General features: G+C 42.4%; 1 protein-coding gene across 1 annotated transcript in view; it reads right to left on the bottom strand.

Annotated features, from left to right (window-relative positions):
• Positions 1-15,123, bottom strand: part of LOC145397034 (uncharacterized) — an 82,057-nt gene that overhangs the window by 16,927 nt on the left and 50,007 nt on the right. The window contains exons 6-8 of the mRNA XM_080270251.1: positions 14,233-14,380; positions 2,877-3,094; positions 1,567-1,747 (exon numbers count right to left, since the gene is read on the bottom strand). Of these exons, the coding sequence (XP_080126377.1) occupies positions 1,567-1,747; positions 2,877-3,094; positions 14,233-14,380 (547 nt within the window). The remainder of the gene's footprint in view (positions 1-1,566; positions 1,748-2,876; positions 3,095-14,232; positions 14,381-15,123) is intronic.

Genomic DNA, 15,123 nt, shown 5'->3' with positions numbered 1-15,123 from the left:
GTATTATAGTAGACACCCTCGCTTGCCTCGTCTGTCTGACAATAGGGTTCAGGATATCATGGAGGAGTTTGGTTTGTCGGCAGTACTCGTAGCTGTCAGTCCTGTTCGGATTCCGAGGGTTGCGCCATGGATCTTGCCCATGGTAACTTTCTGCAGGTTTTTTGCAGGCTCATAGAATTCTGTTGCTCCTCAGTCTCTTTAACTGTCCCTGCTCCTCTGAACTGTCTGCTTGCATTCCTCCACCTCTACGACGGGCGCGTAGCACCCGTCTGGCAGCAAACTCTCATCCCTTTTCTGTCCAACTCTCTAATGCAAAAGTTAACCGTTACTCCCAGTCTTTCATTTATGCAACAGGTCAGCTCTGGAACTGTCTCCCTCTCTCTGTATTTCCCGCTGCCTATGATCTCCAGTCTTTCAAACGCAGTGTGTCCAGGCATCTCAAAATGATCGGATCTTGAATTTGGCTCTCTATTGTATTTTGTTTTTCTCTTGGAGGGAACTGTTACTGCAGGCTCATGGCCTTTAGTTCCTTCTTCCTCGCATAAAAAAAAAAAAAAAACATTCTTCTAGTCATGGTGGTTCTGTGCCTGTGTATACTGATGGCCATAAATCCGCCTCTGGTGTTGGTTTTGGAGTGGTGTTTCCCGTAGTCTTCCTTTGGCTACCTCAGTTTTTACTATAGAGTTGCCAGCTATTGTTTTAGCTCTGAAGATGGTGTTTGTTCACCATGGCAATTTTTTTGCAATTTTTTTTAGTGACTCTCAAGGGGCGCTTTTGGCCCTGGACTCTTTTAATTCTTCCTGTCGTACGGTATAGTTTTACTTATTTTGGAATGGCTGTTCCTCATTTGTCATCGGGGGAAGTGAGTGGATTTCTGCTGGGTTCCCAGACATGTTGGTGTCATAGGTAATGGAAGGGTAGATGCACTAGCTAAGGCTGCAGCTTTGCGACTTGTGCATGCTCCTTGTCCCCTACCTGCTAGTGATTTACATGCTCCACTATTGTCTGCTGTTCCTGCTTGTTGGTAGTTGCAGTGGTATAGCATTCCTGTCAACAAGCTAAAGGAAGTCACCAAGTTCGTCTTTCAGAGAGTTTGCCCTACAATGCATCGTAAGACAGAGACTGTTCTGGCCCACCGTCGCATTGTACATACCAGGGTCACACATGAGTTCCTTATGTGTAGAGGCGTGCAGCCATTCTGTGATGACTGTTTGGTTCCCCTTTCTGTCATGCACTTGCTGGTTGAGTGTCGCAGTTTGGGCAACTTATGTTGGAGGCTGCTACTGAGGCACCGAGGGGAGGGTGGTGGTTACTGTCTCTCTTCGATGCTTAAGGGAGAGCCTGGTATCCCTGGCAACGATGTGTTTTTATTTTTGGAGGAGGCTGGCCTCCTTCATCTTTTATGATTGTATTGCTTTTACTTTGATCTAGTTTTTAATATGGGATTTTGCTTTTTAATGTGTTTCTACTGCCTATATTTTTGCTTATGTGGCACCATATGTCCTTGTTCTTGCAATGCCATGTGTTCTATCAATCTCTCTCTCTCTCTCTCTCTCTCTCTCTCACCTGTAATGGAGAAGTCTTGTCCAATCATCATAAGCAGCATCAAATCGAGATCCACAAGTACATGGTGTCCGGGTCGAACCATTGTGCTGATCACGTTGAAGAATTCCATTATTGTGTGATGTCTGACCCTCCCAGCCTCCTCTGCCTCCCTCACCTCTCGATATATCCCGGATTCCACTGACTGGGGGAAGAATGGAGATCTCTTCTTCATCATCATTATCATCATCATCATCATTATCTGAATTCTACTCAAGCAAAGGATAAAGGATTTCTGAACAGTGAAGAAACAGTGTAAGAAAGATCTGAGGTCAAAGCAGCTCACTTGTAGTACAGCACAATGAAGGTGTGTTCTGCCAGGCCACACTGGCGGGATAATAACACCAAGTATCAGACGCGCTAGCATGGATTTTCTTCCGCATTTTAACAAAGGAGAATTTGCATCGCGTTTGGAAATGCAAAAATGGTATTATGTTGATTTTTCTTTAAGTTTCAAGATGATTTAATTATGATCAGATGCCACTTTTGTACCATCATACTTCATAGTTGTTCATGCATAACCTCGGTCTGTCTGGCTGAACAGACCCATTAACGTCAGGCAAGCAATCGTCCGTGCAAGGCCGTCCTGTGCTGTACACCGATATTCCCTTGTGACAGACAGCGCTTCACCACAACGACAGAGGTTTGATTCCTGGATGGATGCTGCATTTGCATCTGTCCATTCTGTTAATGAGGACACCAAATTAGGCTCAAAAGCACCCCATAATTTGGTAATATGCTTACCACCTACCACTGTCAGTGATATCCTGGGTTACAGGAAACATTAGGCTTCATCACTCTGCTCAGAGTGAAAGAAGATTGGTAGAAAGTGGCAGGAAAGATGGGAGAAACAGAAAGGAAGGAAGGCAGAAAGAGTAAAGGGATGATAAAGATGAAGGAAGGAGCAGGCACCACTGCCTCAAGTGAGTGGATGATGGTCGCCACAACCTCCCACCATATTTATGAGCAGTTAATTTAACTCAAGGTAGCTGGTACCACATCAGTTTCTGCCTGTAGACACTGTGGTCAACAGATCCCATATATAATTATTGGCTGATCCATTAAATGGTTAAAAAAACTGAATTATATTTAACGAACTGCAGAAGGACTCTGAAATAATTATCAGTGTAGAGAAATATGCAGGAAAGACTTAAAGAGTGCAAAGCATGAAATAATTATCAGAAAAGAGGACACTTTAGCAAGAACTTGGGTCGCATTTGTTCGCGTGAAGATATAACGTTACAAAAAACTGAGAGAAGGTACAAGTTGCTTACCCTGTAGTACTGTACATTTGAGGTGTTGGTTTGCCAGACCATAGTGACGTGAGGGTCGTCCAGCACGTGTCTGAGGCTCTGATACGGCTGCTGGATGTGCCGCACTGCCAACACAGACATCAGGTTCCCAGCATAGCTCCTTACTACCACCACAGCTGCAAACATCCACCCAGCCAGTCCTAATCGTCTCCACCACCGCCAGCCACTTAGCCAGCTGTCTGAACATACACATATCATCACCTTCATTATCATCACAGTAATAATCATCATCACCATCATCATTGCAGCAATAATCATCACCATCATTATCATTATAATAATAATAATCATCACCTTTACCATAATGAGAAAGGGCAACGTTTGGAAACTCTCTATACAGTTGTTTGCAGATGATACTGTATTTTAAAGAGAAGACGAAGGGGAATTACAAGGCTTGGTGAATGAATTTGGATGTGTGTGTATGAAACGGAATCTAGAGGTGAATGCAGGGAGGGCTAAAATTATTGACTTCGAGAGAAATGAATCACTGGATGTACAGTGATGTTGGATGATGAGGGAATGGAAAATGCAAGTGCATTTAAGTACTTGGGTAGTGTGATGAGTTAGATGGAAGTTTGGAGGGTGAAGTACTTGAAAGGGTACAAGAAGGAGGAAAGGTCGCTGCTTCTTTGAAAGCAGTGATGAAAAGTAGGGAAGTGAGCATGGAGGTAATGAAGTCGCTGCATGACAGTATTGTGATACCAACTCTAATGAATGGAAGTGAAGCTTGGACCTTGTTGGAAGGACACAATTCAAGAGTGAGAGTAGTGGAAATGAGTTATTGGAAAGAAGGATTTGACTTACATCGAGAGACAGAGTGACAAATGAGGAAGTAAAGGAGTATTGTGGTGTGGATATGATAGAAAGCGTTAGGAGAAATACCCTGATGTAGTTTGGCCATGTGGAGAGGATGGAGAGCAAGAGACTAACAAGGAGAGTGTATGTGAGTGAGGTGGAGGAGGGGAGAGGGAAAGGGAGGCCAAGGATGAGATGGAGGGATGGAGTGGAGAGGTATATGAGAGGGGGAGGGGGTGTGCTAGGAGCAGGGTAGTGAAATGGCGGGGGACCAGGCGACGTAGGGGATATTTGTTTGTGGCCACCCTTTACAGGATTAAGGCAGTTGGCAATAGATAGATAGAGCATTATCATCATCTTCATCACAGCAATAATTTTCATCATCACCATCTTTCAAGAATACTCCCCCAGTATCCCTGCTTGTCGTACGAGGCGACTAAAAGGGTTGGTGGTGGGTTAGTGCCCCACCCCGTAAAAAGAACTAACTAAAAAAGCAAATAAAGCGCCTCGGACCCGGACGGACCATACGTTGACGACTAAGGAACGGACAAAGGACATTATGAGGGTGGGAACATGGAATGTGAGAGGAGTGAATGATGAAGTGAAAGAGAGAGAGATTGTCCAGGTGCTTGAGGATGCAAAAGTGGATATATGTGGATTGACTGAAACTAAATGGAAAGGTGAAAGGATGAGAGAATGGGAATACGGTGTAGGTATATGTGTGGGAGTCAGTGAGAATGGGAGGGCAAGAGAGGGAGTCTGTCTGATGATAAGCAAGAAGTGGAAGGAGAATATAAGAGAGTATGGAACAGTGGGTGCAAGGATTGTATGGGTGAGGATGAAAGTAGGTATACAAGCATGGGCGATTGTATGTGTGTATGCCCCAACAGAGGATCGAGTGGCAAGAGTGAAAGATGAGTTTTGGGCGAGAGTAGAAGCATGTATGGACAAGTTTGAGAGGAGCGAGAGAATGCTGTTGATTGGAGACATGAATGGCAAAGTTGGGAATGTACGAGCGGATGGAGTGGTTGGTCAGTGGGGTGTGCCAGCTGAAGTAGATGGGAATGGTAATGCTTTGGTGGACATCTGTGCTGGTAAGGGGTTGGCAATAGCCAACACCTACTTTCGTCATAAGATGATCCACCGGTATACATGGAGAGTAATGAGGAGGATGGATGGTGAACTTGTTGAACGAAAGGCAATGATAGACTACGTGTGTGTGGATGAGCGAATGAGAAGACAAGTGTTGGATGCAAGGTGTGGAGAGGGTGGGGGAATGGAGTCTCGGACCATCACTTAGTGATGGCCAAGGTAGAGCTGCAAAGAAAGTGGTTGAGGAGACGAAGGGGAAGACAGGAGGAAGCAGCTCCTGTGAGAAGAGTGGAGAAATTGCAAGATAGTGAGAAAATGACAGAGTATAAGAGCATAGTAGAAGAAAGATTGGGAAGGTATGAGCTAGAGCAGATGGAAGGGGTGGAAGACGTATGTAAGATATTCACGGAAGAGATAAGCGCAGCGTGTGAGGCGGTTTGTGGAGTGAGGAGGAGATGCAAGGGTGTGCAAGGGAGAGCATGGTGGAATGATGAGGTGAAACGAGCTGTGGAACAAAAGAAGAAGGCATATGGTGAATGGTTGGCGAGTAGAGGTAGGGGAGAAGATGAGAGAGAGAAGAGAGAGGTATATGTGAGCAGGAGAAGGGAGGTTAAGAGACTGGTGAAGGAGAGTAAGAAGAAAGTGGATGAAGAGTTTGGGAGGAATCTGAGTGTGAAATGGAGGGAGAGTAAGAAATTGTTTTGGAAGGAGGTAAAGAAAGTAAGGCAGTGTGAAAGGGGAAATAGTAGGGGAGTGAAAGATAGGAATAATAGATTGTTGGTGGAGAAGAGAGAGAAATTGAGGAGATGGAAGGAGCACTTTGAGGATTTGTTGAATGTAGAGAGTGACAGCAGTGTGAGTATAAGTGGTTGGGGAATGGCTGGGAGAAGAAGATATGAGAGGAGGGAGGAAGAGATCAGTAGGTCGGAAGTAGTGGAAGCGATGAAGAATATTAAGCTGGGAAAGGCCCGAGGAATTGATGGAGTGTGTGGTGAAATGCCTAGGTATGGGGGTGAGATTGTTGTGGAGTGGATATGGAAGTTGTGTAGATTGGCTTGGGAAGAGGGAAGGGTTCCAGAGGACTGGAAATCAGGTTTAATTGTTCCTCTGTACAAAGGAAAAGGGGAGAGAGAAGTATGTGGTAACCATAGGGGTATTTGCCTTCTTAGTGTGACTGGTAAAGTATATGGTAGAATACTCATTGATAGGGTTAGGCATATGACAGAGGAGCTAGTTGGAGAAGAACAAGGGGGATTTAGGAAGGGAAAAGGGTGTGTAGATCAGATATTTGTTCTAAGATGTTTAGTGGAGAAGTATCTAGAGAAGGGAAGGAAAGTGTATGCTGCCTTCATGGACTTGGAGAAAGCTTATGACAGAATAGATAGGCAAGGTATGTGGAAGGTATTAAGAATATATGGAGTGGAGGGGAAATTGTTGAGTGCTGTGAAGAGTATGTACGAGGGAGCTAGGGCTACGGTGCGAGTGGATGGTGAGCTGAGTGAGTTCTTTGATCTCAATGTGGGACTGAAACAGGGGTGTGTGATGTCTCCATGGCTGTTTAATATATATATGGATGGGGTTGTAAAGGAGGTGCAAGGTAGGGCAGTGGATGTGGGGGTGGCCCTAATGAATGAGGGTGAGATTTGGAAGCTTCCGGTGTTGCTGTTTGCTGATGATACAGTATTGTTGAGTGAAGATGAATGGGAGTTGCAAGGTTTGGTGAATGAATTTGGGACAGTGTGTAGGAGGAGGAAGCTGAAAGTTAATGTAAACAAAAGTAAAGTTATGGTGTTTGAGAGGAATGAAGTCACAGAGTGTGCAGTGAGGTTGGATGGTGAGGATATGGAGAATGTGAGTGCATTCAAGTACTTGGGTAGTGTGATGAGTAAGGATGGAACTTTGGGGGATGAAGTACGTGAAAGGGTACAGCAGGGAAGAAAGGTTGTTGGTACACTGAAAGCAGTGATGAGAAATAGGGAGGTGAGTATGGAAGTTAAGAAGTCACTGCATGATGGTATTGTGATCCCTACCCTGACGTATGGAAGCGAGGCGTGGACCTTCCAAGAGGGGAACAAGTCAAGAGTGAGAGCAGTGGAAATGAGTTACTTGAGAGGAGCATGTGGAGTGACGAGGAGGGACAGGTTGACGACTGAAGAAGTGAAGGAACGTTGTGGGGTAGATGTGGATGTGGTTGAAAAGATTAGGAGAAATACACTAAGGTGGTTTGGACATGTGGAGAGAATGGAGAATGAAAGACTGACTAAGAGGGTGTATGTAGGCGAGGTGGAGGGAGGGAGAGGGAGGGGTAGACCGAGGATGAGGTGGAGGGATGGAGTTGAGAGGTATATGAGGGAGGGGGGGTGAGTTGGGGGGAGGGTAGTCAAATGGTGGGTGACAGAGTGACTTGGAGGCGTTTTGTCTGCGGCCACCCTTTGCGGGATTAGGGCGTCGGGCTATAGATACATAGATAGATAGATAGACCATCTTTACCATCACAGCAATAATCATCACTATCTTAACCCTTTGATGATAACATGGGGAAATAATTTGTTTATATATATATATATATATATATATATATATATATATATATATATATATATATATATAGATAGATAGATGGATAGATATAGATAGATAGACAGATATATTTGTGGTAGGTGGGGGCGCTCACCATCCACTCACTCGATGTAGTGCTGCTTCGGGTGTCTGCCCTTTCCTCTCCATCCTTCTTTCCTTCCATTCTCTTCTGTCTTTCTTTCCTCCATTCTTTCCTTGTCCTTCTGCCTATGGGTGACTTTACACTCCCTCTTCTGTCTTTCTTTCCTTCATTCTTTCCCATTCCTTCAGCCTGTGGGTGACTCTACACTGAGTGACAAGCCAAATGGTTTCCTGTGCACCGGGAAACCATTTACTACGCTGGGTGGTAACCATATAACCAAATTTTGGCGCCTGGTGGTTTAGTGGGTAAATATTGTGCTCCAATCGGATTGGGCCGGCGAAGGTTTATATCCAAGGGATGGTTGGGGTTGATTGCTCATGTAATGCTACTCAGGGATGAGTGAGGCTGGTCACTTTCATCTTAAATGTCGGGACCAACTGCCTAGCCCCGGGCCCCTATGCTCCTCATGGGGCAATGTAGGACTGGATGATGGATGATATATATATATATATATATATATATAGAGAGAGAGAGAGAGAGAGAGAGAGAGAGAGAGAGAGAGAACCTTAGGTTTACAACCGTAGGTTTACAATGTAAATAACACATATTAGGCAAAAAAAAACTCCATTTACTGTTTATAATGGACGTTTTGGTGGTCAATAGCACTGACCACCTGATATCTACATGATGCAATCATTCAAATTTAAATAGTTTCTGATATCTTACTGTAAATAGTATTCGGGAAAAAATAACATCATTCATTCATAACGACCAATGTGCAACGTAATATACCATCACTCTTTATAAATACTTTCATCATCATCATCATCATCATACTGACCTCCTTTCCCACCCAAGGGCAGGGTGAGGAGTAGCAATGTCCAGAACGCCCAAAATTGCCCAATTCAATGGGCCACACTTCCATTCACTCATCATTCAAGCCCCCAGAATCCTGGCTCTATCGGAACGCCAAAAATATTCACCATGTTCTGTAGCTTCACATAATTGTATCTGACAGAGTCAATCCAGAGGCTGCCACGTTAAAAAGGGGTGCCAAAAATCCCTGATCATGCACTTCTCCTCACAAAATTCATCCAGCCAGCTCGATCTCCAGTCAGTTCCCTAGCCTCACCGACTTCCAAACTTCTCTTCATCACACATTCATCCACCATATCTCTCCACCTTCTCCTTGGCCTACCTCGCCTCCCGCTCAGATATACCTTCTTCACCACTCTATTGTTCTTCATTCTTTCCATATGACCATACCATCTCAGTACACTCTCTTCAATTCCGGTGTCCACCGACTTCCTCACTCTGCATCTTTCACGAATCATATTATTCCAATCCTATCCATTCTCTGTACTCCACATACATTCCTCAGCAGTCCCATCTCCACTGCTCTTACTCTTTACTTTTCATTTTCATGCCACACCATAGTCTCACATCCATATGTTAAAGTAGGCACTAACACTCCTTCACGTAACCCTCGTGCAGCTGCAACACTCAAGCCTCTGTTTCTTATCAAGGCCTTCATTGCACCAGCTACTTTTCTTTCTTGTGTCACTCTACTTTCAACTTCTTTTGCACATTTTCCTCTCTTTTCTATCACTCTGCCCAGGTATTTGAACTCTCTCACCAATTCCAGTCTCTCTCCATTCACTGTAACATTGCCCTGGGAGTCACCTTCTCTCTCAGTAACCATCACTTTACTCTTTTCTACATTTACTCTCAAGGAACGATGCTTACAGACATCAGCAAAACTCTGCACTAGCCTACCAAGTTCTTTTCCGGTACTTGCAAGCAGTACCGCATCATCAGCATACAACAAATTTGAGATATTCCATCCATCACCATTCATTACCAATGCCATCCCTCTCTCCATTACTCGTGTTTTCACTTCTCTCATCACCCCATCCATATATACAGTACATTGAACAATCATGGGGACATCACACAACCTTGTCGCACGCCCACACTGATCGTGAATCATTCACTTAGATGCCCATTAACCATGACACATGCTTCACTACCATCATAAAAACTCTTGACGGCACCTAGCGGCTTACCCTCTACACCGTACTTGTGCAAAACTTTCCACAATCCTTCTCTGTCCACTTTGTCATATGTTTTTTCCAGATCCATTAATGCCATAAACACCTTATGGTCCTTCTCACAAGCCTTCTCTACTATCTGTCTCACTGCAAATATTTGGTCCACACATCCTCTGCCTCTGCTAAAGCCACCCTGTTCATCACTCACTAGGACTTCTGATATCTCTCTTACTTTCTCTATAATAATTCTTCCATATACCTTCCCTACCACACTCAGTAAGCTTATGCCACGATGATTTTTGCACTCACTTCGTTCATCTTTAGTTTTGTACAGGGGTACAGTCACAGCCTTTTTCCACTCTGCAGGCAGTTTCACTCATCCATGCCTTCTTGCATATCTCCAACAAGCACTTCATTCCATTCTCTCCACTACACTAAAGCATCTATGCATACACCTCATCAACCCCAGCTGCTTTCCCATTTTTCAGCCACTTCACAGCACTCTTCACCTGTGTGAGTGTCACGTCTCCTGGCATTGCATTCCTTCTCTGCACACCCCCAAAACGAATATGTTTACGGCTGCTTTGCTGTCTCTATCCCCATTCATCAGGTTTTCAAAACGTTTTTTCCATCTGGTCCTTACTTCATCTCCATGGGTTAATAATCATCCAAACATAGAATTCACAGCTGAGACAGAGAAGGATAAGAAGCTTCCATTTTTAGATATAGATATCACCAGAACAGGCAAAACTTTTACTACCAATGTCTACCGGAAACCAAGATTCACGGGATTATGTACGAAATTCAGCTCATTCATACCAATAAATTATAAACGTAATTTGATAACAACTCTGACTAACCGAGCCTACCATATTTGTTCAGATTATTTTCAGCTTCATAAGGAATTAGAGTACATAAGAAATATGCTTTATAACAACGGGTTCCCTAAATTTTTCTCTGACCTTTACATTGGCAAAGCTATTAACAAGTTATTAACCCCTGTGGCTCAAAAAGTTCAAACTGTCCCGAAACACACCATTTACTTTAAGCTCGATTACCGAGGTAAACATAGTTTTCACCTGAGAAACAAGCTACGCAAACTACTCAGCTACACATTTCCACAAATAGAATTCAGAGTCATTTTCAGTACGAGAAAAATAGGTACTCTCTTCAGAATCAAAGATAAAGTACCCATACACCTAGAGTCCTCTGTTGTTTACAGATATACGTGTGATAGCTGCCAGGCGTCATATATCGGAAAAACAGAAAGACATCTAAAAACACGCATACACGAACACTTAGGCACATCAGTTCGAACAGGCAAACCTGTCACTAAACCACCCTTTACTGCCATCAGACAACACTCACACACACACGATCACCCTGTCAAGCGAACCTCCTTCACAGTCCTTGCTAGAAGCCAGCACAGCTCTGACCTCCCCATCATGGAGACACTTTATACACACCTCTACAGACACACTATCGGTGACAATAGTTCTTCTGTTCAACTGCTGTGTTTTTAACCCTTTAACCGCGGGGTGTCACTTTCGTGACGCTTGGGAAGAAGGGATCATACCGCGGGGCGTCGCTTTTGTGATTATGTGTTATTTTGAATTCACCTGGGCTTCCAAGTGGGGGCTTGTATCATCTATCAGTACTGCCAATGTCCAACACTAGTCAGCACTCCTAATCTCATCTGTACTCCCATCCTTTGTTGACAATTTAGCCATTTCTCCCCGTTCTTGACTCCCCTCCCTACCCCCCCTCCATTACCCAATCCTCTCGCCTGCCCGGCCGTGCTACAGCTAAGTAAATCTTCCCTGGAATTTTTTACTGATTTCATCCATTGAAATAAGCCCTATGTCCTATTCTTATACCAAATAATATATACAAGAAAGAAATAAGGTAAGTGAGAGTGCCATACACCTGGAATTGGCTAATTATCACCTGACAACACCTCACGTGCACTCGTTCGCTAATTTTCGCTGTTTTTTTCCCCTTGAAATATGCTGTATAATCTATTTTCGTAATAAATGTACATGTAAGGAGGGAAGGGAGAAGCCTAAGTGATATTTACATTCACCTGGAACTACCTAATTTATAATGTATTGTCTAGATTTCCTGCCAATCATTTGTGCTATACATAGCTGTTTCAAGAGCTAACATTGGTAGCACTGAATATCCCCTAAGTAGGCCTCTACCACGGCCCTCCCTTATCAGTTTACTCTCATCTTCCGAAGTGGAGGTACGTCTGTTTCTTCTTGCTGACTTCAGGGACTTTTTCACCCCCATGCAAACGGCCCTGTGACCTTTACCCCCTACTAAACCTCGTGTGGAAAGAGGTAAAGGGCTGACAATTGATAAAAGAGTGACTACGATCTTTTTATTGAGTAAAACAGTGCAAGTGGAATTGTAAATAATGTGTAAATAATGTGTAAACAGCAAGTGAAAGTAATGAATGTAAATATACGTGAACAATGAAAAATAGTTTTATAAGTTACTTCAAGTGACAGTGCATAACACAGTGTAAATAAAATGGAAATGTAAATAACGTAAATAAAATAGAGAACGTAAATAGAAATGTAAATGAGTAGTATTATAAGAATACAAGTATATACCCTGGGAGTAAAGAAAGTGAAAGTTTCACTCTAGCATGTCTGAATACTATGAGTTATGCGAGTGAAGATGAAAGTGACATTCACTCTCAATGCTAGTATACAGGACGAGAAAGTGAATGCTACGTATTTTACTGAAAGAAATTGAATCCTTACAGTGACAATAAACTAATACTACTGAAGGAAACTTATGGATAAAGACTGTAGATATATATAAGTGTTATATAGTAATAGAAATATAAAGTGTGAGGGATTTTATGAATAATAAATGACATAGTACCAAGAGCAAACTAGTGCCAGTGCGACGGTCAGACGCTCTCGTAATTTTCATTGCTTTCACAGTGTTTTTTTTTTTTTGGAGTATGGATCCCAAACTACTTGAAAATCATAGAGTTGTCTTTATAGTGTTAATATCTGGCTGTGGTAATCATATTATGGGTTCTCGGGAAGTGTAAAGTGGAGACTTCGTTACCCAACTTCAGAGGTCTCCACAAGTCCTATGGTAACCGACGAAGGCTCAACAAACATTCCAGGAGAAAGCTGAAGGTATGTGCCATAAGCATATATAATTTTAATATTCTAGGACTAACAACTGATTTTTGGCAAATATTTTTTGAGAGTCTGTCGGAGCTCGAATAACCCCGCGGCACACGCAAAACATCGGTAAACATGCCCGCGGTGTAGGGGTTAAAGGTTTGAATGTATTCTTATCTTGAAATTTTATCTGAATGTTCTTGCTTTTACTACACTGGTTTGTGCATTTTAGTGTATGAATGTTTTTATTTTTTGATGACTTAAGTAGGATATCCATTTGCCTTAGAATATTTCTTAGTTATTTTCAATGCAAAGTTTGATCAAAGACAAATATTTTTACCATAGCTAAAATAAATTATTACTTTTAGGTCTGATGATGCAATGAGATATTGCGAAACGTCACCATTAAAGATGTTCCTACAAACCCTGGTGTTGATATTCCTTATACATATATATATATATATATATATATATATATATATATATATATATATATATATATATACACACTGGGGTGGGGGATTGACTGCATGACTATTCTAGTCATTGTTCTTTTGAACTTTTTGTGTGTATTCCTCTCCCGTCCAACTTTCTAATGCAAGAGTCTGTTGGTAGTGTCAGTCCTTCATGTATGCAGCTAGTTAGTTCTGGAACTGTTTTCCTCAATCTCTCCCTATGGTGTCCACTCTTTTTAAATGTGTGTCCAGCCATCGTTAAATGAAGCAGTCTTAAATTTGGCTTTCATGCTCAATTTCATTTGAAAAAAACGAGTTTTGCTGGCCTTGGATTCCTTCTTTTCTGTGATAAAAATAATCCAACTCATTATTCTTTTTCCTGACTGCAAAAGAGCAGAGGAAAGCCTTCAAAAGCTTGTCCAGTAAGCACTGGCGTTTATGCTGGGAGCAATCTTAAACTACAATTGTTGTGTTCTCAAGCACAGCATCTTATATGCAAGATTAATTAATAAACGGTTTTTTGCTGTGAACTTTCCTAACCAGTAACCTGAGATACGGCATGGACGGGACAAAAACATCCTCCCTTTCTTCATGTTCGTTCTAATGGCAATGTCATGGTCAGTTTGGAATCCTTATGCCAGCTTTCCCCATCCCTACTCTTGGTTTGCTTACACTTAAAAAGTAGGTAAAGCACATGACCAAGAGAACATGTTGTGGAATAATATGTTAGTCACTCTACACATTTAGGGACTAACTTTGTTGTAACAAAACTCAAATCATTGTAAGTGTATCCTCCTGCCAACATTCCCTATTCCCGTTCTCGGTGTGCTGGTTGAAGGAGAGGAGATAAGGGACGCAGGAACAGCCTGGAAAAAGATAACAGTGGCTACTCTATCTACAACTTGTGTTATAATTTCTGTTTTATCATTTGCCACGTTGAAGTAGTACTCGAGCCATAGTAAAGGTATTCTCTGGCCTGCTTTCTCCTCCCCTGTTCGCAGTGTGTTCTTAGCAGGAAAGAAAATAAAAGACCATAGAAATAGTCAGAAAGGAGTTAACAGTGGCTACTCTATCACTTTGTGTGTGTGTGTGTGTTGCTGTATAATCACTTACCCTGTTGAAGCAGCACACGGACCATAGTAAAAGTATCCTCTGGCCAGCATTCACCACCCCGGTTCTCGGTGTGTTGGCAGTAGGAGAGGAGGTACATAAGAGTAGGAAAAGCCAAGAGGGAGATGACGATAGCGAGCCACACCATAGGCTGAAGAGGTAGGAAAAAACCCCAGGGATTGACTTCAGGTCTGCCCCTTCCCCCCAGGATCATGTTGTATTGGACCAGCACGGGGTGGGTGAAGTCTATTACTTCTGACCGACTCTCTGACAGGCTGAAGGGCCCGATCGAGAAATCGGCCTCCTGTATGTCACCGGTGAAAAAATAAGAATGATTAAAAACAACAACAACAACAACAATATATATATATATATATATATATATATATATATATATATATATATATATATATATATCAACAACATCAACAACAATAATATATATATATATCAACAACAACAACAACAATAATATATATATATATATATATATATATATATATATATATATATATATATATACCTATATATATATATATATTTATAAATAACAGAACGGAGGAAGGAAAAACAAATGAGTAAAAAAAAAAAACAATCCATAGACCAGATTATTGGTGTCCTCCGTTCATAAAATATCTGTAACAGTTAGACTTGTACAGCTGTGGGTTGAAATTTGGAGGAAAACAACTCTGGGGAAGCGAATTCCAGAGAGATGCAGTTCGGGGAATGGAAGAATTCTGATAGGCAGAAGTTCTGCAATATGGCTGAGTGACATTCCAGTCATGAGCGCTACCAGATGCCCGTGTAGCACGAGGGAAGGCATGGAAAGGTGGCACCATGGACGCAACTTCGTCTGAGCATTTGCCAAAAAAATATATGTATAATAATGCAAGG

The sequence above is a fragment of the Coenobita brevimanus genome, chromosome 40 (genome assembly GCF_032717465.1).
Source record: "Coenobita brevimanus isolate Jiangsu-jjx chromosome 40, ASM3271746v2, whole genome shotgun sequence".
In the NCBI taxonomy this organism is placed as follows: Eukaryota; Metazoa; Arthropoda; class Malacostraca; order Decapoda; family Coenobitidae; genus Coenobita; species Coenobita brevimanus.
This window is presented reverse-complemented; position numbering and strand designations above follow the sequence as displayed.